The sequence below is a fragment of the Chaetodon auriga genome, chromosome 10, assembly GCF_051107435.1.
Source record: "Chaetodon auriga isolate fChaAug3 chromosome 10, fChaAug3.hap1, whole genome shotgun sequence".
Taxonomy (NCBI): domain Eukaryota; kingdom Metazoa; phylum Chordata; class Actinopteri; order Chaetodontiformes; family Chaetodontidae; genus Chaetodon; species Chaetodon auriga.
The window spans coordinates 18,187,854-18,211,661 of record NC_135083.1 but is presented as its reverse complement, the minus strand read 5'-3'; the positions used below and the strand labels follow the sequence as shown (position 1 = coordinate 18,211,661).

Here is a 23,808-nt window from a genome sequence, read left to right as displayed (position 1 = left end):
AGAATATTTTGCTGACTCTTATGGGGGTAGTCCAACATTTCTGAGAAGGCTCATGATAATAATGTTTCTCCAGTTCTGAGAAAACCTTATCAGCTGGCCAAATTGAAAGACTCACACATCAAAAAATCCCAGTTTTGATCATTGGAGGGCTTTTCGTACAGCAGCAGACAGCGAGCTGCTGGATTAGCTGTTGACATTTTTCATTTTCGCTCTGTCAGCTCAAGCTTCGAGTGGATGTGGTGGTTAATTTCCCAGGCATACTGTGGGTCTCCAGCAGGCGATGATGATGTGGGTCAGCCCGCTGGCAGCTCTGAGAGGAAGTCTTACACCAAAATCAGTCTGTCCGCAAGGTTGTTTTCTGTGAGTGAAGTACTTTTCATGTACACTATATGATTATGTACTCCGGATGAGCCACAATGAGACTCAACAGTCAGGATTCCAACTAGCTGGACTGTATTTTTATGAAATGTAACCCATAATCTGGGTCACATGGATAACATCAAATTTAATCATGACAAATGCATTTGTCCTGCAGTCAAATGTGCAGTGTTTCTATCCATAAAGTCACCTCTGCAATGCCATTAAGTCCATTATTCCAGAGGAAATAAATTCTGTAGATGTTGTCACTCTCTGTTGTGTAAAGTTTTTTTTTTTTTTTTAATTTTATCACATGCATATCTGTGCAGCTTCTCATTCATCCAGGTCAGGTCATGGTACTCCTTTGTAAAGCACTTAGAAATACAAAATGGTTATTAATTGTGTAGAAGAAACAAGACAAGTTAATGGCTGTTTGTGTGAAAACAAAGAGTTTCAGTGTAAAAGATTTGGACACTTTTATTATTTTTGCAGAATTTCAGTGGAGATTAGAGATCGGCCACATTCATTCCCTGCAGCTATAATAGTTTAGAGGCTTGTTCAATCGTCCAGGGGATACATGTGAGTGCTTGAGTGTTCCCATGTTGCCTCCTGTCTGAGATTCATTGAAGATCTTGTTAGCGAGAGCTGAGCCAGAACCATCCATCTTGTGTTGTTTTTCCTGGAGTATCCCTTGTAGTAACGCTGCAATTGTATTCCTCGATGGCCCCATGTCTTGTTTGAAATACCTAAACTGTTTTCGTGGAGGGAGTCCTGGTTAATAGAATGAGGTCCCAAGTCTTTGGCAGTTTTAATAACGTTGTAGCTGTCTGGTTCACCAGTCCGCTGAGAACGCCACTGCAGTTCATGCAGGGCTTTTTTTTTTTTTTTTTTAACGACTGAGCAATATTGTTTTTGAACCCACTTCAGTATAAAAGACACTGGGGAGGAAGTCGCTATGTGATCTTTTCTCATTTCAATACGGACATGGTTCACGGCTGGGTTTTTCAGCCATGCAAGAGAAGCGTCCATATAAATTGCGCTGTATGTCAGAGCAAAAAGGTTGATGCGTTTTACAAGCTGTGAGGGCGTCACACTGTGCCTGTGCCCATTAGAGGGTCTGTCTGTCATCTATCAGAATTACGTAGGTTTATTGAAGCGGTGCTGTTAAGAGCAGTCAACCTCAGAAATGAACAGCTTCTTTTTCGCCAGCCCAAAAAACTGTTGCACTGGGTTTTTGAAGGCCACATATAAACTGTGAACATTTGTAACTGCTGAGGTATATTTGATTCTGGACTCAGCAGAAAAGAGCCCTGAAGAGCAGAATCTGTCTCATAAAACTGAAGCTCTCCGCACTTCACTGGTCGCACATCCCCAAATGGCAAAATCTGACAAACGTTTACTGAAGCATTTCCTCATTTCGCTTCTCTGTGGACGTGGAAGATAGTGTCACTGAATTGTTAGTCATAGAAGCACTTCAGGGTTGGTAAAATTCACCCCTGAAAGACCTTGATAGTATGCAAAGTTAAGCTATTTTCGGAAGCCTGTATGAGATACACGGGGTGTTTTGCATCTCACACATTGTCAGACTGCAGTGGTGTCCTCAGTGAAAACACTAACTGTGAACAAGCTTAAAAAACATTATGGGGTGTCTGTCGGCCACGTTGAGCATGATTATCTCTAAGCTGCTAAAGGGAGAAACACAGCAGCCTGAAATGATGGAGTGCTACTCTCAGCTGAAGCCAGATGAAATATAACAGTGGGATTTGTACAATTGATAACTAATTGAAAAAGTGCAAGGAAGGAAGGTAATACACCCTTGACGGTGAGTGAAACTGAAAACATTCAGAATGTCTCTTAATTGTCAGCTATATCGGCCTAAGTGTGTCAGCTCACACCATTTGCTCTATAATGATTGATTTCTCATGCATTACCACCGTATTCACGCTCATTAAAATGTCAGCAGATCCGATGCCAATCACCGCGAGCAGGCCATATGGCGGTTTCCTTCCTCAGTGTATATTGGCTGACCTCGAGACCTCATACTGAAATCTGTGACCGTGATGCTGGTTACAGATGGAGACTGTCTTCAGCGGGGCTCCTGCTGTCTCTTGGCTGTCCTGCCATCACACACGGTCACCCAGTGTGAATGTTGACCACAGTGCAACCATGCTTTGCCTTTTGTTTTTGTTTCATTCTGAATCACGTGCCAACTGTCAGCTGAAACCCAGGACTTCCACCCTGCTCTCCTCCATATTCCATTATACAGTGAGTGAGCGCAGAGCACCATTTGGGATGTATTCACATCCTGTCTACAGTCATCCCTGCTTGGATGTGAAAATAGAGATCCTACTATAATCAGGGAGCTCAAGCCTGCTGTTGACCTTTGAACCACAGCAAATGAGTGTAAGATGTCAGCGATGTGGTTCACTCTTGTACATTTGCAACTCAAAGTTCATTGAGTGTTTCTCAGAAAACCACTGGATGGATTACTGTGTCACTGGGAACCTGCTCCACAATAGCCAAAATTCAGAAGCAGGAAATATCCTTTTCATTTAATGAAAAGCTGATCAATAGATCTGAATCAGTCATAAGGTTTCCAGTTCTGTTGTTCCTATTAATTTGGAGATGGGGCTGGCCTGAGGCTCAGCATTGAGGTCTTTAATGTCTGAATCATATGAATATTTTTAGAATGACCTCAATATCTATTTGTATTACAGATTTATGCATCTCTGGGGTGTTTTGAATTAAATGCGGTGTATGTTGGTTAAGAAGGAAAACACAAGAGCTGGAATTCATATTGTGTTCTTCCATAATTGTGCTCCTTTTTACTCAGTCCTGTAACTCAGTCCTGTTCCTAAGCCACAACGCCATTTTCATTGGCTTTATCTGTGTTGGTTTTCTGTGAGCTGTGGCAGCTCATTGCCTCACTTCTTATCAGAACAATGCCCAACCGAGCAAGGTCCATCAGCATTTGAAAGGGCGTCGGAGAAAGGCGTGAATGGCGCAGAAACACAGAAAATAAGAGTGTGCTCAAATCACCTCTGCCCGACTTCACCTGACTTCCTTGGGACGGTCCCGCAGAAGGCTGCAGCGGCATTTACCTATCTCTGCATGAAAAATGAAACAGTCGCACCAACCGAAGGAAATACTAGAACTCAAAGTGAAACAAGGATTGTATATTTCACAGAAACGACAGCACATCTAAATGGATGGCGAAAAAACAGAGGAGGAAATCACACTGCTATTTTCGGCAAGTGTGTTATTGCTCTCACTGATAGCACAGCGAGGGAGACAGACAGAGGCGCCCGCCTGCGCAGGAGCCTCAGCCGTGCGCGCTTTCATCCAGGAGAAAGCTACTTTCTTATTTGCATTTTCAAAACTGGCTTTGTTGAATTAAGAAAAAACGCACACTGATGAAGCGCCCTCTTGGGTAAATCGAAGCGCACGGGAAGGATGCTGCTCTCACTAGGAGCAGGTGTACTCAGCCAAGCGGAGGCGCAGGGCACAGAGCAGGAGCGACGCACAAGAGCGGCCGGACCACAACACCTGCTCCACGGGAAAACCTCTCATCCTTGCGCGCTGCTTGCTTGCTGCTGCTCAACCCTTTCCAAATAACTGGATTTTTTTTTCATGGAAGTTATATGTGGAAAGCAGGAGAACGTGGCCATGAAACTGGTGGACGCGCAGCTCATTTGAAAAACACTGTAGTGACACAAAAGAGGGAAAAATCGAGGACTGCTGTGTTGGCTTCCCACTAGGCTGTTTCTCTGAAATCAATCTCGTTCTTATCGAGGACATAATCATCTGCAAGAATGCCCGGAGCACTTTTATCAGCGGAGTCGCTCTACATAGCAATGGAGGTGGTGATTGCACTCGCGTCTGTGATCGGGAATGTGATGGTGGTTTGGGCGGTGAAAATTAACAAATCGTTGCGAGATACCACGTTTTGCTTCATCGTCTCCTTAGCTCTGGCGGACATTGCAGTGGGAGCCCTCGTCATCCCTCTGGCCATCACTATCAGCATCGGACTCCAAACTCACTTTTACAGCTGCCTGCTCGTGGCGTGCACGGTGCTGGTTCTGACTCAAAGTTCAATCCTGGCCCTCCTGGCTATTGCAATTGACCGCTATCTCAGGGTCAAGATCCCCACCAGGTAATGAGGTTTTCACCATGAAAATAAGATTCACTTGCACTACCTGAGCCACGAGGAAAGGTGATGGTAATGGCACTGTTTTATTTCCCAGAGAAGCCTCCTCACACACAGGAGAAGACAGTCCAGAATCCGTGTCCCTTGGTAGTCATTCCATCACGCCTGTCCCTTTATATGCATATAGATCTGGCTCACCAGTGCAGACATGACAGCTCACTAGAACATGGCTGGTAAACCAGCAGCATTAATTAGTCCCTCTGCCTTCAAGATTGATAAGTGTTTGAAGGAGCACATGACAGAATTAGTGCATTTGGCTGTGGGGTTGTCTTCAGGAGAATCATGTTTTCTGTGTCTCTGGAGGGCACAGAAAAGGTCAGTTTTACTGTCAGCGATGTTCAGTCTCTTTGTATTTGGTGCGCGGGACCACCATGCCAGGCTGAAACAAAGGACTGAGATGTGGTGCTGAAAGGCTGAAAAGATAAGCTTCACAGAAGATGGGAATTTATTGTCTGAGAATATTGGCTGTGATAGTTTCAAACTCAAATCTTCTGTCTAAGACTGTGCTAAGTCTTCCAGGCTTATGATAGCAGTTTATCAGGAATTTGACCTTTTGATTGCTTAACCTTGTTAAGTTAAGCCACCCAAGCTTAATGGGGGTAGGGGGTGGGGGTGGCTCCAAACATGAATACAACATTTCCCAGAAACTAGAATATTTTTAGTTTATGATTGATCTAACACTGTGCTTCTTACACACAGGGATAAAGTGCTGATCCCCCCCAGTATCTGATCTCTGATCAGCTCCCAGGCTTACTGTGTAAAAAATAACAATCTTCTTGCTGTGCTTCAGACACAGGCTGAAGTTAGAACATACATCCCTAATCGATAGTAACCCAAGATGTGGCACCTGTGACAGCTGGGCTAAATTGCTGTGTTTTGTTTAGCCTCTGGCTGCACTTAAGCAAAGACCAGGCTCTTGTAATGCTTCTGTTTCCCTCACAATTACAACGCCAGTATATATCAACTCTTAGTAATCCAAAAGGGATGAGTTGTTGCTCTATACACTTTCCAAGCATGAGCTGGATCAGATAACTGTTTTCATCCCTTCCTCTTTCATTAAGTATCACGATGCGTCTTTCTGTGTCCTTTCTTTGTCACAGGACAGTAGTGATATAATGTTAGAGCCTCCGCACCTAGAAAAAAGGTAAACTTTTTCCAGCTCTGGCTTCTTATCCATGAAACACCATAACAATGAAAAAGCCAAACCTGTAAAACGTGATGTAGCATGTCAAGTACTGCAGCTTCTGTCCACTGTACCTCTGTGATAAATTAGCAGGTAATATTGAGCCAGTTGTCAGAAGTATAATTCAGTTTTGCCCTGACAAAAGCAGCAGCACTGCAAAAGGCAACTGTTTTATAGACCGTCTTGTTCAAGTGGGAATATGTGCTGCAAGGAAGCATGTGTAAAGTGTAAAGTGTCGTTACACATGGGGCTTTGTGTTTTCAACAATAACACTTTCTCATGAATTGTATCTTTTTGCGTCTGAGGGCACTGCCACAATGACAAATGAAAGAAAGTAAGAAAGCTTGCATGAGCGCTGTGAGAGAAAATGCTGACACCATTCTGTGTTTGCTCCTGCAGATACAAGCGGGTGGTGACCCCTCGGCGAGCGGGGCTTGCAGTGGTGATATGCTGGATGGTGGCTTTCATCGTGGGACTCACACCCATGTTAGGCTGGAACAATCTGGGGCGCCTCCAGCAGAACGGCTCCATCAGCTCCGACCTCATCATCACCTGCCAGTTCGAAAACGTCATCAGCATGGACTACATGGTCTATTTCAACTTCTTTGGTTGGGTGCTGCCGCCACTGCTGCTCATGCTGGTCATCTATGCGGAGATCTTCTACATGATCCACAAGCAACTCAACAATAAGAAGTTCACCACCAGTCACACAGACCCCAACAAGTACTATGACAAGGAGCTGAATCTTGCTAAATCGCTGGCTCTGGTCCTTTTTCTCTTTGCCATCAGCTGGCTACCACTCCACATCATCAACTGCATCACACTCTTCTGCCCTGAGTGCCAGAAGCCCATTGTCCTCCTCTACATCGCCATCCTGCTCACCCACGGCAACTCTGCTGTCAACCCAATTGTCTATGCTTTCCGCATTAAGAAGTTCCGCACGGCCTTCAGGAAAATCTGGCAACAATACTTCTGCTGCAAGGACACACCAGCTCTGGAGATTCAGCCCAGCGACAGGAAAGAGATGCCCAATCCAGAGCCACAGCAGGCGACAACCCCGCAGCCCCCTCACAAGAAAATTCTAAATTCCGATCCAGTGCAAGAGCAGCCGCCTCCACCTGAGCAGCAACAGGACCAGAGTACTGAACCACCGCAACAACCCAAAGAACATCCGCCCTTGCTGGAGCAGAACGCAGTCTAAGCCAAGGAGCAGAGCTGATTGCTGGCTGGGAAGGTAATGATCAGTGCACAAACACTGGTTCTGTCCTCATTTGAATGTAGTCTAATGAAGGGCACGAAGTGCTACGATGCTGTCGTGACTGAGGTGACTTGGATGATAAATCTCAAACACTGGAAGATCGTTTATTGTTACTCAGGAGGAGTGGATTTACTTAAAGTTTGGTCATAGAAAAAAAAGGAAACAAAAGGTACCTATGAACTTGCAATAATGGAAATCTTTTTCACAGCAACTATCTATCTTAGTAACAGACTGAAGACATTAAGCTTTAATGTTTTGTTCATTATGGTCAAACAGGTGGTGTGAAACATTACAATGTGCAATATAAGTTATTGTGGTTGGTCAGTATCAGATTATCAAATGTCATAACTTGCTTTAGAATGAAAGTTCAAATAGAAGCAGGTTTATCTTACTTCTGTAATACTGTGTGTATGTTTAAACTGACAGTGGCTGAAGAATATGAATGTAATGATACTGTAAATAAGGGACTGTAGCAGCACGGCTGTGAATGCTCACCTCTTCTTCAGGATCTTAATGGCACAGCAGTGGTGGAGTAGCACTCTGGGCGAGATTTTTTTCAGCAAGGAGGTGTGTGTGTGCTGATAGAAGGGTTTTGTAATCCCTTAACGCCTATCCACTGGAGGTGAGTCCCTCAGTGATCCAGCAGCACTGATCCATTACAGAGGAGATGGACAGGGATAAGAAACAAACAGCTGGAGGGGATGGGAGATTTTAACCTCTTTAGAAGCTGTGTTCAGGAGACTCCTGGCCGCAGGATGACAGCTACTCAGGGGGGAGGAAGACAAGACGCACTTAAAGCTCATGTTTATCCAGCCTCCATGCCAGCTGATGGTGTGAGAGGAAGGGTTTTCTTTTTTTCCCCCTATGTGGACTGATAATAACCTTATCACAACTTACCACTAGACACAGTGGCTTCCATTTCCATGGCCTTATTCAGTGTTTTAAATAGTGTAGACTGGACAAGAAAAGACAACCTGAAGATTGTGAATACCTTTACTATACTGTAAACTCAATTTTTTTGCATAATCCCAAACTGGGGCATCCGTCGATTCGTAGTTAAACAATGTTCAATGCCACTGACATATACATATAAAAAAAAACACTGTATGAGAATGTAAAGTAATTCTGTTCTGTCTCTTGAAAAGACTCAGAGCTGTGGACAAGACAGTGCACTGATGTTCTCTTAAGTGGGTGACAATCTCTTAAATAAGGTTAAGACATTTTTATTGCAGTCTTGACAAGCATCTCTCAGGCAGGAGCAGGCAGTGAACAGTCTGGATGGCTGAGAAGAAACACTAATCCACACCACCTACAAGTGTATAGGCCAGGTGGACTGTACATAACACAAACTTGAGGAAAAAAGTGGATGAATAAATGTATAACATGATGTGCTTTTGATAGATAATGCTTTACAACCCAGGTTTACAGTTTTGATTCCAACAGGATGGTGAAACACACATGTTTGTGACATTATTTTATGTTATTTCATAGTTTGATGAATGATGTCTGGTCCAACAGCAAATGCGTTACATCTTCTATTAATGTAATGAGGACGTGTTGTTAGTTAGCATATCTGGTTAGTTGCAAAAGTGTTAATACTGAACATATCAGAAAAATGTTCTCTGAGAGCGTGTCTCATATGTTTTCTGCCAAAATAGCCAATGCAGCAATACAATATCCACCCAAAGTGTAATAATGAAATAGTCATGCATTATTACACTTTTTATGGTTATTTTTAGGCAGCAAAAGTTCTTTGGCTGATGGAGTGTGCAGTGAATTTAAGCTCGAGACACAGCGGGATTATAACATCTAACCAAAACCACAGCCTTCCTCTAACCTAAGCCAAAGTGGTTTTGTTGCCTAAACCTAGAACCACAGACAGACACAGAAATCTGGATGCAAACCACAGACTTTGGTGTCAAAGTCCTGAGCTTTGAACGCCCACCATCCACCTCAACCATAATCCTCGTCTCAACCATAATCCATGTCTCCTATGCGGTAGATAAGTGGAGAACTTCATGTTCTAAAAACAAAAAACATTGCCTCTGAATGTAATCCAGGTCGTGATTAAGTTTGTCACCACAACATAATTTCTAGGGTGCAGGGTTACACAGCCAAATACAAATTCCTGCTGCGCTCATTCAACCATTTTAAAGTGGCTACAATCAATACTTTTGTACTAACAATACATCACATGACGACTCATCTCGTTGTTTTGGTCTTCAGACTCAGAGGTTCAGTGTGGCGATGAAAATTGAGCATTTAGCAGCTAAGGAGGCCGATATTTTCCCCAGGAGTTAGCCAAACCAAAACAGAGATGAAAAAGACGGAATATTATCATCGGGTGGCCGTAGACACGACTCCAAATTTATGCTAATGTTACATATCTGGTCGCTGTGTAAATAAGTAGCTGTTTGCTGACAATTTCACCATGTCACCTTAAAATGATAATATATCAGTGTATACAGCTTGCTTCTGCTGCTCGCAAGTAGTCAAAAAAATCTTAATGCAGCTTTAAAGATAGGCGCCGGTAGTTCACATCAGTCTGTTCCCTCTTTGCATAAAGTCAGCACTTCCTCTGTGCTACTTGAGGATACGCTCAATTAGCCATCCACCCTGTGCATCTTCTCATGTAGCCTGTTTTTTTTTTTTTTTTTTTTTTTAAAAGAATGATAAATAAGTTATTTTCTGCCTATTCAGTCCTCTCAATGAGTCAGCACTTCCTGAGTTGTAATTACTCACCAACAATCGACACTTCAGGCCCCGGATATCTCAACATTCCATTGTTACCTTGCTGCAGCTCAGCAGTGCTGTCAGAATTCTCATTACTGCTGTGCAATAATGCAGTGAAGGGGCTCTTAGATAACAGTCGAGAGTTGTCACGGCTCTGACAACCCATTTCTCCACTCAGTATATGAATTCCTTTGATATTTGCCGACATATAAAGTTCCTGGAAAAACAGCGTAATCTAGTGAGGACTGCTTGCTGTGTATGCAAGGTCTGCACTAGAACTTGTCCAGAATCCATACAGCAGAAGATACACTAAACAAGTGCACACATTTTAATGTTTTGGTAATCTGGGTTAATATTAGGAATATTTTACCTGCATTACAACAGTAATAACTCAGCCTTGGAGACTGTTGTTATTTTAGTTTGGTTTATGGACCATAGATGCCGGGTTTCAGGGAAGGACTGAATATCAAGTCGAAGAAAACTTCAGATAAGAATTATTCATAAAGGAAAGGAAATACTGTAGTTTTTGCAATTCCAATAGAACAGCAGAGATGACCTTTCCCTGCAGCGACCTGCTGTCCTTGGGGCTAATGTGGGTGTTAACCTCAGATCCTGAGAGAAGGAGAGCGCACTCCCTTTCCGCCACTTCATGTTCACATTGTGCAGCAAAATCAGCTCAGGTTCAGGGTGTACCAACCTTGTATCTTATGAAACCACAGACATCATAACACATTGGCTTATTCGATTCAGTAAATGCTTTGGTGCACATTTACAAGGGGAATTCTTCAGAAACATGATATGTGGTAATCATGTTGGAATTAAGTCCACATCAGAGCATTGTAATGATGATGATAATAATAACAGTGCAAGTGACCTCTACTCCTTAGCACCTGCCCTTGTCCCCTTTGGTGAAATGCACCAGGTCAGTATTTCCACTGGATGGTTTGTTTTAACGATATTTCAGGTCAATACTCAGCTCTGTACATTAGCTGAAGCTCTAACTGACACTGACCTTCCAATCCCCAGAAGACTCCCTGTACCTCCATGAGGGCAGGCTGAGGGGAAAATGCATAGCTTAATATTTATGTCCCAGTGAAGAGCTTTTTTCATTAAAAATGGAGTAGCGGTTTGATCCACCTGGGCTCTGATCAGGTGTCATAAATAACCAAGCATGTTGTGCCCCTGGTGCTGCTGCACAACAGGAAACAAGGCTCCTTGTCAGAACACTTTTGTATATCATCACAACATCTGTCTTAGGGAACAGCTGTAACACAGCTCTGACGTGGGCCTTTGAAGGATGAAGGCTTGATAACAACCCATAAAAGAGGCTCTATTATCCAATGACACCAGCAATGACAGTATGATGGTGTGATACAGTAAAGCTCAGAACAGTATCCACCATCACATACAGTGTGTTGTTGACAGTGTTGTGTATGTGTTATTTGACTGAAACGCAATCAGTCATAAAAACAAGGCCACCAATTCTGCCTCTGTTGAAAGAGCATCTGTGTCAGACTCATCTGTGTTTACCTACAGCAGTGTGAGAACACCAATTCTTAGTTGGCTGCGTCCGAACTGATGTGCATAAAAATGAGAAGTTAAAAAAAAAAAAAGTGGATGAAAATTTGCAGCAGATGGATAATTTGCATCCAGTAACAACTGAACACAGCATATTAAGATGATTTGTAATATATTTTATAATTTAGCTGTTAGCTGCAAAGCAGTTACACAAACCTTTAGCTGTGAATTTAAACCAAAAGGTGCTGTAGCAGAAAACACTGTGCCATCAATTGTCACCGTGTTTCATCCCACTCACCGAGCCTCCGAGAAACAGCAATAAGGGATCACAGCATGTGTGAAAACCCTTCAATAAAACAGCATTAGGGTGCTGCAAATAACACAAACTCATTTTCCTTATAATCAATTATTCACCAAACAGGCTTACAAAATTAGAACAACATCAATATTTTATCTCCATTCTTTTCTTTTATCAAATCTCTGCCTCAGGAGGTGTTTTGAGAACTCAGCCTTGAAGCAATGTTGTAAAATGTAAAGGAAGATTGCCTCCTGTGTGAACCAGCTCTTAAGATGGTATAAGTGTCTCACAGGATTTCATTTAAAATGTTTTTTATGGAGCAGATCGGGCAGAGATGGTTACATGCTTTGTTTAGTAGCATAATTCAGTTGCTTGTGTATATGAGAGATTTTCCCCATACAGTCAGCCCATGGCTGTCTAAGCTTGATGCTGCATTTTCTTCCTGACACTAATTCCCTGTACCAGAGCTCTATTTCTCTCTTTTGGCCTCGTTGACTGTCCTTATGGCAGACTGCCACCTGCTGGTAAAGAATAATTTGGTATGTTTAATTTAAACTGAGCAGTGCCAGGAGGACTCAGTGTTGATCTGTTTCTCTGATGGAGGGTACTAAGGTCCCATCTGGTTCCTTCATTAAGCTTCTCCTACAGGTCCGGATGGCAACTTTGGCATCCACAGACTTTTATTTAAAATCTTCTGATGGCAGTTCCAAAGACCGGCTTGGTTAATTAATATCCTCAAGACACTAGAATTAGATCATGGAGTTGAGATAAAAGAGCCAGAACAAAAAACTCTCTATGTGCATTTGCACATTGGATTCAATACACAATTTAGTCATGTGGCACATTGTGCTCAGAAACAACACAAATCCACAACTTACTCTGTTTTATTGCTGTTGGGTAAAAACTTAAACAAGGCAATGCAGTTCAAAAGAATTTAGAGTAGAATTTGCAAGATAGTACATGATGTCTTTTTATCATAAACAACATTTTTTTTTGTATCATTCTAGATTTGAGAATGAAGTTGATTGAAGTTGTTGATTATCTCACAGAGATACTAGAGGTATGATCCAGAAAATGTTCCCACATTCACATCATAAGATCACCCACGTTCTGTCATTGTGCCAAAATGCTGCTTCTGCTGTCAAGAGACCCACGTTTGAACTTTGGGGTATTTTATTTCTTCATCCCTCCAGCATTTTAAACAGGGAACTTACCGTTAAAATGTTTGGCTTGAGATAATGTTATTCTAAATGTACTGCAGTTCACTTTAGTGACACAGGCAGAGTCATCAGCAAGTATATAACCACTAAAAGTAGTGTCAGAGTTCAAGTTGTTTTGCTGTGTTACTGGAAAAATGACACAGAGTGTGCACAACCATCGAGGTTTTTGTCCTGGAGGGAAAAGCTGCATTTATTTTAGGCCACACAAGTTCAAACTCCGGCAACCCCACATATGGTAACAGAGAGCTCAAACCCCAGCAAACACACATCAAAAGCAAGCATAATTGCCTGCCTCAACAAGTCCGAACCAAAGTGTGCAGAGGCAGCTGAAGTGCTGAACCTGACTCACTTCCTGCCTGCTATCAGCTGCTTGGCCTCTCTCAGGAAGGGGAAATTCCCATCCCTTTTCCCATTTCATGAAACGGTGCTTTTAAAAACCCGTTGAATGGACTTTACAATACATGACCTCATTATACTAAATTTTTTTGGGGGGGGGTTGACGGCTCACAAAATGCCTATCTGTAACAGAGCACTTCTTTGTTTTGGTTAACAGGCTCTCTGTTCCTTGTGGCAGATTTTGAAAACAACTCTTTAAAAAGTTATGGAGGCGTTGCTCCATCTGCAGTTAAACAAGCAATAATAATATTCGGTGCAATCAGAGCTCCCATCGTGGCCCATGCTGTCACTCCCTGTGGCTGTTCTCTGGATGGCAGAGGATGGAACGCCCATAAAGGCCACTGCTTATGACTGGCAGTAATTAGCTTTTAACGGTGGTGGTGAAAGATGGCTGTCCATAAAGCCAACACAACTCCGCAGTGGTAGCCCACGCCTCAGCAGACGCAGTCTACCCTCAGTCATGGCTCTCAGCCAACCCTTTTTAGTGATATTATATAATTACATGAACTCATACAAAATGTCTACAGTATCTCCCTGGGGCGGCCTGGTGGCCTCGGGGTTAAGGCGCCAACCACGAACCACAACGTCCCTGGTTCATTTCCGGCAGGGAACCTCTGTTGAATGTCATTCGCCATCTCACACTCTTCTCCATTTCCTGTCACCTCTCTTCTATCACTATCTAATAAAGTAGAAAATGCACATATACATACAGTATATATACCTCGATTCCCCAAAAAAATTGGAATGCTGTGTAAAACATGAATAAAACAGAATGTGATCATTTGCTGATTCTTTTTGACATAGACTCAACTGAATCAACTTGATTGATTTTTGTAAATATCAGCTTATTCTGAATTTGATGCAGCAACATGTTTCAAACAAGTTGGGACAGGAGCAGCTAAGGACTGGGAAAGTTGTGGAATGCTCCAAAAACACCTGTTTGGAACATTCCACAGGTAAACAGGTTGATTAACAGGTGATTGTATCATGATTGGGTATGAAAGGGGCATCCTGGAAAGACTCAGTCACTCACAAGCGAGGATGGAGAGAGGTGCACCGCTTCGTGAACACATGATTGTATAAAGGATATTACTACATGGGCTCGAGAACACTTTGTGAAACCATTGTCGGTAAACAGCAAATGATTGCATTGTTATTATTTACGTTTTACAGTGTCCCAACTCTGTGTGTATATATATATAGATATATATACTGTATATATATCCCTCAATTACTTCTGTCATAATAATTTCCCATTCTCACGCAGGTAACCATGTACACAACTTAGATGATATGTTTGGTTCTCATAAGGCCACAAGTTTCTCAACAAAGTGCCACAAATGTTATAATCGTGTATGTATCCATACAAATCGTTGCAAAACATCAGTACACATACATCTCTTTGGTTAGAGGACTCTGTCATATCCTGTTTCAATCATCTCTATCAATGTGTCCCAATCCTGTAGAGTACCTGAGTGGAAGCAGAGGAAGTGTGCACTGCTGCTCTGTGGTTACCGCTGACCAGCAGAGCAGAGCAATGGGAAAGAAAACAGTGATAAGCAATAGTGGTTTATATGACATGCATTTTTAACAGCTTTGATTGGCTTAACATGGCGCTGTGCTTTGATCCCCAGCGGTGTGACGGAACTTAATTTCCCCATATCAGATTAAGAAAAGCTGATGTCGCAAGGGCATCAAATTAAGACGACTATTATGTTCCGATTGTTTATTTAGCTTTGTCACAGCATCAAGAAGTCATCTTGGAATGACCTACTTCAACCTAACCTAACATTTCATATCGTTCATCCCGAGCTGCGACACGGATGACTCATCACTGAGGATCATCACTATTACTGCTGTTTCAGCATCTGAAAGTACTATCATACACCTAAAAATCTTGAAAATATTTACATTTGTGTGTTTTTTGTACTCTGACTACTGTACTCTTTCATTTTGGCTGCCTTTGAATCAGATTCTCATAATCTTTACATCTGATTATAGGTTGTTACACTCTAGTGTTGTATGAAAAAGTGTTGGCACAGTAAGCAAGAAATATTCCCAAAGGTGACTAATAGTCTAGATTTTGATAAAGTGTTTGGCGAAGCATAAGTAACACTCCTGTCTGCTGCTCCAGGGAGACATGAGTCAAAGCTGTGGGCTCTTGTGCTCCTACGGTCCCATTCATATGACTGTACACAGCTTTATGGCAACTGTTTTAAGTTTGTTCATGGAATTATTTCTGTCAAACTTAGCATGCTGACTTATGACTCACTGCAGACAAGCTGTTATATGAGTGACACTTAGAGGGCACAGCGTGGTTTCCGCCCAGCCGATTGCTTGTTTTGATCAGTATTTGTTTTGGTGGGGTCATTTGTTTTGTTTGTTGTGCTCTACGGATCTCTGTGTGCCAATTTGACCCACAAGCATGCATAGTATCTCGACAAATTAAAAAGGATTACAAATATTCAGAGACAACACATTAGACATGTTCATTGCTGTTTTAGTTTCATTGTTGTTGTAATAATGAAGCGAACAACACAGAATGATCAAAATAGGACGAAGGAAACGCACGGGCGAACTTCTTGGAGAGCCAAAATAAACTGTTGTGAGAGTTTAGTGGGGTATAAAAACAAAACTTTTCCCAGAAGAACTGCAAGGCACAGCAGACTCAGCAGGGCTGGGTAAAGTACCTGGACGTGGTGATGGGGTAACACTCCCCCCACATCAAACACAGTGACGCTCCTGTGTGTTGCACAGTCGTTGTGTCCCACCACAAAGTCAACAAACCAGCCATCATAAAACACAGCGCAGCTGAACGAGGAAGCTGGCCAAGAAACCACATCAACCGGGGCAGACAGGAAGTGATTTCTGTATTTATAACTGCCTGCTAGAAACATACCATAAGACATAAACAGTTTGCTTTAACAAGACAGTTGGAAACTAAACAGGGCCTGTGACAATTAAGCTCAAAGTTGCAAAACTTGCTGTAAAGCTGAACAGTAAACACCGAAGAATCTGAAGCCAGTTCAAGAAAATCAGGATATAAAACATGCTATGATTTGGTGGGAGGTAAGAGCTTCATGTGTGAAGCTCCACACATTATTCACCTTGAGCTGTTACTGGTCTGAAAATGCCAACAGCAGAGCATTTTGTTGTTTTCTGCCTCGCTGTGTTTTCGCAGCCCCAGGAAAAATAGAGAGAGGTTATAAATGATGACTGTGTGATATGACATGACTCTGACGTTGCATGGTTAACCTAATCATAAAGATCCCGCCCACGCGAGCTGTGAGGGTCTTGCTGCTCTACTATGATATTATCCAGCTCTCTGATGACGCAGATGGCCACCTCATACAACTATATGGTGTGTGCCAACAGGCTGTGCTGTGATTGAGGGCAATTTTGGGAAGAATGCCACACAAAAATGTGTATTTTTTGAGGTTCGGTGCCAGGCGTCTTTTTAGAAGCAAAGTGGCGAAACCAAATGAAATGTGGCATTTGTTAAAATGCATGGAGCCGTATTCATTAAGCCTTTGACGCCATGTAAAATCAGTGACAGATGTTTTCAAAGCAGGCCCGGGGAGCCACATATAAACAGAAATAACCTTATGATTGTGTCTGAATGAGCATAAAAACTGCATCTCATGAAAGAGGGCTTGTACAGCTGGATAGAGCTGCTTTAGTGTGAATGAAATTTAATCCATGTGACCAAAAATAGGTGTACAACATGAATGTGTGTAATGTAACTGCGCTGTAGCTGTAAACGTCTGTTTTAAATGTGAAAACAAAGGACATTTTTCAGTTCATGCAGAGAATTTACGCTCTTCCAGCAATGTGTTGGATGTGTTTCATATACATGTTAATATGCATATAAAGTCAGCAAAGGGCAACAAGCATCATAAAATAAAGGAAATGAACACTTTTGAATGCTCCTAATGAAGAACTGTGTTTTGACCTGTCAGTATCATTGTCAAAATCTGAAGAGGTATGTGTTTTATCAGGACTGTGAACAACAGATTTTAACTTTGTGGCAGCTGTGTTGGCGTACTGATCTAAATATGCAAACTGTTATCATGAATTTCGGGCTTTGTGCTGGAAAATTACAATGAATAACAGAAGTATCATTCAAACAAAGAAGAAGTACTCAGTGAGAAACAATTTGAATATGACAACATTTCTTTGACATGTCAATAATAACCTTAAAGGTGGAGGGATGTGTGATGTCTGTGTGAAGATCAACCATATCAGGAAACCATAGTTTCAGAGATGAGGAAGGATATCTTTCTCATCAAACCAGCCAGAGACTTCACACCTCCTCCTTATTAGGATGTTAGTGGTCCAAGATTTCCTTTACCATAAAAGGCGTGTTAGAAGAGAAGCTGTGACAGTGGATGAGCACTTAATTCTTCCTCCAAATTAATAAAGTCTGTCTCAGTTGCAGTAAATGTTTTTGTATCCATTATTCCACTGGGAGCTGAGGCGGGAACTACCCTCTCTCCTTTTACATGGACTATTTTGATTTGGCACATCAGTTAAAGGGAGTTGTTTATTTTCCTGTATCTGAAAATGCAGCAGAGCAAAGTAAACATGTTTGCACGGGAAGAAAGTATGTCAGCAGTATGCTCACTGAAAAAAGCCCCTCATCGGCAGCTTTGGCCATTCATGTGGGAACGCAGTGAGTCATGATATGCTGGCTGAGACACATCCTTGCCCACAACACCTTGATATCCACATACCCAAAATATCAACATATACTCAGCATACACACACTACTGCACAGAGCTGGTGCTCTTAAGACTGCAGATTAGCCAACACACAAGTTCTTTAGAATAAAAAAAATCACTCAACCAACTGTTATGGAACAGAGATGCATTTGAGATAGAGAAGTAAGATCTTTGTCATGGAAAATACAGAAACAGTCATTGCTAAATGAGGCGTGTAAATCATTGCTAATGAATTGGCTCATTTTGGGGATGTTGCATCAGCAATAGAGCATAGTGATGATGAAGGTAGTTCCCAAAACTCTGGCCAACAACAAAGAGTCAAATTTAAGCACACGTGGATTTCTTCATCATCTCAATCATTCGTCATCGAAAATAAAAAACATGCAATACAAGAGATACAAACCATAAAAGGTTTGCCATCATCAAACAGACAACAGTTTTTTTTTTCCGTTTTTCAGAAAGAAATCTACTTTTGGCTTCACTTAGTTTGACATTTTATCCAACTATAGATCAAGAGGAAACAAACGTCTATTTTTGAAAAAAAAGTGGAAGCAACACTTTTATATCATTACTTTAAGCACTGAAATAACAGAAGTGTCTGGCTGGGTCCCATGATGAAGGTGTTGTGTCAGGAAAGGATGAAAGCATGACAATGACAATGAGCATCTCAACACTGCGTCCATGCTCTCTGTAGGTTCTTTCCTGAGAGTTTTTTACACCAGTTTTTATGATGCATGTTCTTAAGATCACAGCTACTTTAAGAGCTTTCAAAGTCATTGGTCATTTGGTTCATAATTTGTGTGGGTTTTCAGGCAACATTCATTAGTTATTTACAATAATATGAATGCAATCATAATAATTTGCCACTATAATTCCTCCACCACTGCCATTGTACACTGAATACCACCCACTTCCAGCTTGAAATATCTCCAAAAAGAACAATTACTTAACCACTCATTAGCTGTTAGGTAAAGCTAAATGTGGATATTTTGGAAATTCCCCATGTCCATTCAACTGATACAGTCTGTCAAGATGTAGGTGGGAGGGGTTGAGGTTAGGTAGTAGGCGGGAGCGAGGTTAAGTGACTAAGACGTTACATTGCATAAAAACAAGGTCCACAACCCCAACCAAGGGCACAAGGCAGAGACAACAACAAGAGCCACCAGTCAAAAGGAAGAGGGACGCAAACACTGACGGAGAGAGACTGTTGATTTTCAGCAGAGAAGCGTTTTCATTTTTTCATCAAACTGAGTACTGGTTCATTGCAAGGCTCTCTATAGTGTTTCTTACTTTTTGCAGCAGTCTACAGAAGATCTCATCATGAGATACTGTGCTTTAGCCTTGTGTTTAGTTTTGGGGATAAGCATTCAGGACGGATGGAGCCTTCCCCTCAAGTCTGTCTTTGTCACCTTCCCTGGAGACATCGTCAAAAACATGACTGATACGGAGCTGGCAGAAGTGAGTAGCAGATGGTTCATTTTGTCTTGATGGAGTGAAATTCCCAAAACTGTATGCAATCAAGCTGTGCAGGGAGGTAATTACCTGAAGAGATCCCATTCATAATGTTAATGAAAGGGAAAGCACTTTCTTCTAAATTCAAAGAGAGACAAAAATGCTGGGATAGAATTTTTTGTTGCAAGCTTAAGTTTACTTCATAAGGACCCAGTCATTAATGTGGCTTCTCATGCTCTCCTGTCAGGGTTATCTGAAGAAGTTTGGCTACATGGACGCGCTGCACCGCAGTGGCTTCCAGTCTATGGTGTCCACCTCCAAGGCTTTGAAGAGGATGCAGAGGCAGATGGGGCTGGATGAGACTGGAGAGCTGGACAAGCAAACCCTAGAGGCCATGAAACAGCCTCGCTGTGGGGTTCCTGATGTGGCTAATTACAAAACATTTGATGGAGACCTCAAATGGGACCATCACGATGTCACTTACAGGTGAGTAGAGAGAAAGAATCTATAACTAGAGATAAGGACATTCTAATGCTTGTGCTTTGTAATGCAATGCACCAGATACAAAGTCTGTGATGGGGATATATCACCAAACACCTTCACTTACGTTGTCCATTATGATGACAATGAAATGAATGACAGTGTCATTCTGCACTTGTCCACAGGATCATTAACTATACTCCAGACATGGAGAGCTCTCTGATTGATGATGCCTTTGCCAGAGCCTTCAAGGTGTGGAGTGATGTGACGCCTCTGACTTTTACCCGCCTCTTTGAAGGCACAGCTGACATCATGATATCATTTGGAAAAGCCGGTACGTGTTTGCATGGTGGTCATTTCATCAGTGTTGTTTGTATTGATGTTACATAGTTGAATTGTAATTTTGGACTCAACCCAAGTCTAAAATCTAAAAGACTGATGTGTAATTTAATTTTCTTTTCAGACCATGGAGACCCATACCCATTTGATGGTAAGGATGGCCTCCTGGCCCATGCTTATCCTCCTGGTGAGGGTGTGCAGGGAGATGCCCACTTTGACGATGATGAGTACTGGACATTGGGAACAGGACCAGGTAATCACACTCAAAGAGATAGAACTCCACCATTAGCAATAGTTTTGATGTTGTCTCCCTCTAGTGTTCACTTTCAACATTGCATTAAATGTATGAATTTCTCTGTCACCTCAGCTGTGAAGACTCGCTATGGGAATGCGGATGGTGCCATGTGCCACTTCCCCTTCACTTTCGAGGGCAAATCCTACACCACCTGTACTACTGATGGCCGTTCTGACAACCTGCCATGGTGTGCCACCACAGCTGACTACAGCAGAGACAAGAAATACGGCTTCTGCCCAAGTGAACGTAAGCTTGACAGTTTACTTTACAAGGAAAATCATAGGCCAGAGGTCAGCCAGATGAGGGTGTTTGCTTTTCTGGAATGCTGATTCGCTTCACTTGCTCATCCTTGCCCCCAATTCTCATCCTGACAGTTCTGTACACATTTGGAGGAAACGCCAACGGAGCTGAGTGCGTCTTCCCCTTCATCTTTCTGGGGGAGGAATATGACAGCTGTACCACAGAGGGCCGCAGCGATGGCTACCGCTGGTGTGCCACCACAAACAACTTTGACAATGACAAGACATATGGATTCTGTCCCAGTCGTGGTGAGTGACAAGAACCACAATGCATAAATACTGTGGAGTGTTGCCACAATGGCTTGGGGTTTTTTTTTTTTCACTGATGTTGTTATGTCTTTTTTTTTTGGCCAGACACCACTACAATCGGTGGAAATTCTGAGGGAGAGCTCTGCCACTTCCCGTTTGTGTTCCTGGGTAAAGAGTACAACTCCTGCACTAGTGAGGGACGAAGTGATGGAAAGCTGTGGTGTGGTACCACTGACAGCTATGATGACGACAAGAAATGGGGCTTCTGTCCTGACCAGGGTGAGCAACAAATATATAGGAGAAAGTAGAGTGGGTAAAATGCTATAGATATATATTTACCCTTGTCCCTTATATTCCTAACTGTGTGTGTCTGTGTTCCAGGTTACAGTCTGTTCCTGGTAGCAGCCCATGAGTTTGGACATGCCCTTGGCCTGGATCACTCCAACATAAGAGAGGCCCTCATGTATCCCATGTACACCTATGTGGAAAACTTCTCCCTGCATCAAGATGACATTGAAGGCATTCAATATCTCTATGGTAAGGCCAAGACAAACTGCTTTATCACGCAAAATCTCATCAAAATGTTTACATTTCAAGCTTCTCAACAATCTCTCAACTGACACTTTTTTTTCAGGAAGCAGAACAGGCCCTGATCCCACACCCCCTCAGCCTGACACACCTACCACTGATACCTACCCAGACACTGACGAGACCGATGCTACAGAAGAACCTGAACCCACTGAACCCACTACCACTACCACCACACGACCTGTGGATCCAACCAAAGATGCCTGCAAGATGACCAGATTTGACACCATTACTGTGATTGATGGAGAACTGCATTTCTTCAAGGACGGGTGTGCAAATATATTCTTCTTTGTGGAAAAAAGTAAAAGCAGCGACATAAACAAAAACAGAAAGTGTTTTTAATTTCACGTTAATCAACAGAAATTATTGGAAGATGTCCAGTAGCAGCGATACAGGACCCAAGGGACCATTTGCTGTCTCTGAGAAGTGGCCGGCTCTGCCAGCAGTCATTGACTCTGCCTTTGAGGACCTTCTGACCAGGAAACTGTACTTCTTCTCAGGTAATAAAGCTTCTTACAATGTTAAGGGACCAATGGCAATTTAGCCAAAAGTGCAGATAATTTTCATAATGATCATTTTCTTTCTACAGGGACCAGATTCTGGGTGTACACAGGGCAGAGTGTTCTGGGTCCCCGCAGCATAGAGAAGCTCGGCCTCCCCAGCAGCATCCAGAAGGTGGAGGGAGCCCTGCAGAGGGGGAAAGGCAAGGTGCTGCTCTTCAGTGGGGAGAACTTCTGGAGGTGAGTTAAAATTGTGCCTTCAGCATATTGAAATCTGGGAATCAGGTTAGGTTTTTTTGTTTTACAACAAAGTCTGCAATTTTTGATGACATTCTCTGGTATGATGAACACAGGCTTGATGTGAAGGCCCAGAAAATCGACAGAGGATACCCCAGATACACAGATGCCGTCTTTGGTGGTGTCCCCAATGATGCTCATGATGTATTTCAGTACAAAGGTAAACAGTCAATTTTACAAAAAATTAGTAATTAACAGCAGATCACTGGATGTTCAGAATCCTCATTTTGCGTTCTAATGATTTAACTGAAATATTTCCTCTTTAGGTCACTTCTACTTCTGCCGGGACCGCTTCTACTGGCGCATGAACTCCCGCAGGCAGGTGGATCGTGTTGGCTATGTGAAATATGACCTCCTCAAGTGCTCAGATTCAAGCACTCGCTACTAAAATGAACACACAGGGATGAGCTGGAAATCGTCTGTAATGTGGTAGCACCTATTTATCTCTTCTGTGCAGGTGCCTGGGAGAATGAGATGCAGTTTTTGTGTAGAGCACCTGTTGTGTGATGTGTGTGTGCTTTCTGGGATGTGAATTATTGGCCATCGCTGTTGCTGGCAAATTCTCAAACATACAGCATTGGCCTAGAATAAGCCAAGGGCCCAAAGGAAAGCAAGTCAAATTGCAATCCTTAGCAGCCTGCCCTCAGTCCGATCATCTGTGAACTGATGGTGGTCTAAAATTTAGGACCCACAAACATTTTAAATATTATCCAAAGCTATCTGGACCAGATTCCAGATTTGCTAAATAATTGCATTGCATCTGACGGGTTCAGATTCTTAACATTTATGGATTATTTTGGTATTTATAACAATATCTAATATTATTTTTTTGTGTCCTAAAGCTTGTCTGTTTTGTATAATTCTGTATTTCTGAAAATGGCTTCAAGGCCAATTACTTGCACTGGAAGACAATGCATGTCTCCTTCACTGAAAGTATTTATGATTTGTTTTGTATTAAAAATTCTAACTTTCAATGCAATAAACATTCCATGAGAACAACCTACCAGTGTCCTCTGTCTCAAACGTTCACTGAAGCACTGGATAAACTGACAGTAACATAAATTATCTGACGACACTATCATGCCCACATCACATATAACTCGACCCTTACAGTATAAACATAAACGTATGAGGCACAGTCTGAGCAACAAATGCCATCTTTTTACTTTCTAATGCATCGATTACCGACCGTCTCAAGAAACAACGGTCCTAAGTGGCGACGTATTACTCCGCATCGAATTGCGTAATGCGCCTTCCTCTAAAAACAATAGTCCAATAAGTGATTATAAACACATTTACCGTATGTGAAGCAACATACAACGACCACTCTAACATAAACACAAATAATCGAAATCACTGAATGAATCAATGTTTGATAAAACAACGAGCTGCTTTTCAACAAAAATAATAAATAAGAT

At 42.3% G+C, this 23,808-nt stretch overlaps 2 protein-coding genes across 3 annotated transcripts; both read left to right on the top strand.

Annotated features, from left to right (window-relative positions):
* Positions 1–3,341: 3,341 nt before the first annotated feature.
* Positions 3,342–9,650, top strand: adora1b (adenosine A1 receptor b). Of its 2 annotated transcripts, none has more exons than XM_076742012.1 (2): positions 3,342–4,510; positions 6,147–9,650. In XM_076742012.1, exons 1-2 carry the CDS (start codon positions 4,170–4,172, stop codon positions 6,946–6,948), a joined length of 1,143 nt encoding a protein of 380 aa, XP_076598127.1. In that variant the 5' UTR covers positions 3,342–4,169; the 3' UTR covers positions 6,949–9,650. The 2 variants fall into 2 exon arrangements, with proteins under 2 accessions (XP_076598127.1, XP_076598128.1); XM_076742013.1 differs by lacking the exon at positions 3,342–4,510 and adding an exon at positions 5,599–5,708.
* A 9,359-nt stretch (positions 9,651–19,009) lies between these two features.
* Positions 19,010–23,386, top strand: mmp9 (matrix metallopeptidase 9). The gene is made up of 13 exons (XM_076742010.1): positions 19,010–19,349; positions 19,591–19,829; positions 20,009–20,157; positions 20,287–20,415; positions 20,530–20,703; positions 20,832–21,005; positions 21,111–21,284; positions 21,387–21,542; positions 21,640–21,862; positions 21,954–22,093; positions 22,183–22,333; positions 22,447–22,550; positions 22,657–23,386. The coding sequence occupies exons 1-13, from the start codon at positions 19,212–19,214 to the stop codon at positions 22,776–22,778; spliced, it is 2,073 nt and encodes a 690-aa protein (XP_076598125.1). The 5' UTR covers positions 19,010–19,211; the 3' UTR covers positions 22,779–23,386.
* Positions 23,387–23,808: the final 422 nt, after the last annotated feature.

What these genes read in the sequence shown, in the direction of transcription:
- adora1b (XM_076742012.1), top strand. Translation starts at nt 4,170, where the DNA reads ATGCCCGGAGCACTTTTATCAGCGGAGTCGCTCTACATAGCAATGGAG. An exon ending in AGGGTCAAGATCCCCACCAG is followed by an intron (nt 4,511 to 6,146) that starts GTAATGAGGTTT and finishes TTGCTCCTGCAG; the next exon opens with ATACAAGCGGGTGGTGACCC.
- mmp9 (XM_076742010.1), top strand. Translation starts at nt 19,212, where the DNA reads ATGAGATACTGTGCTTTAGCCTTGTGTTTAGTTTTGGGGATAAGCATT. An exon ending in GACATTGGGAACAGGACCAG is followed by an intron (nt 20,416 to 20,529) that starts GTAATCACACTC and finishes CTGTCACCTCAG; the next exon opens with CTGTGAAGACTCGCTATGGG. An exon ending in CGGCTTCTGCCCAAGTGAAC is followed by an intron (nt 20,704 to 20,831) that starts GTAAGCTTGACA and finishes TCATCCTGACAG; the next exon opens with TTCTGTACACATTTGGAGGA.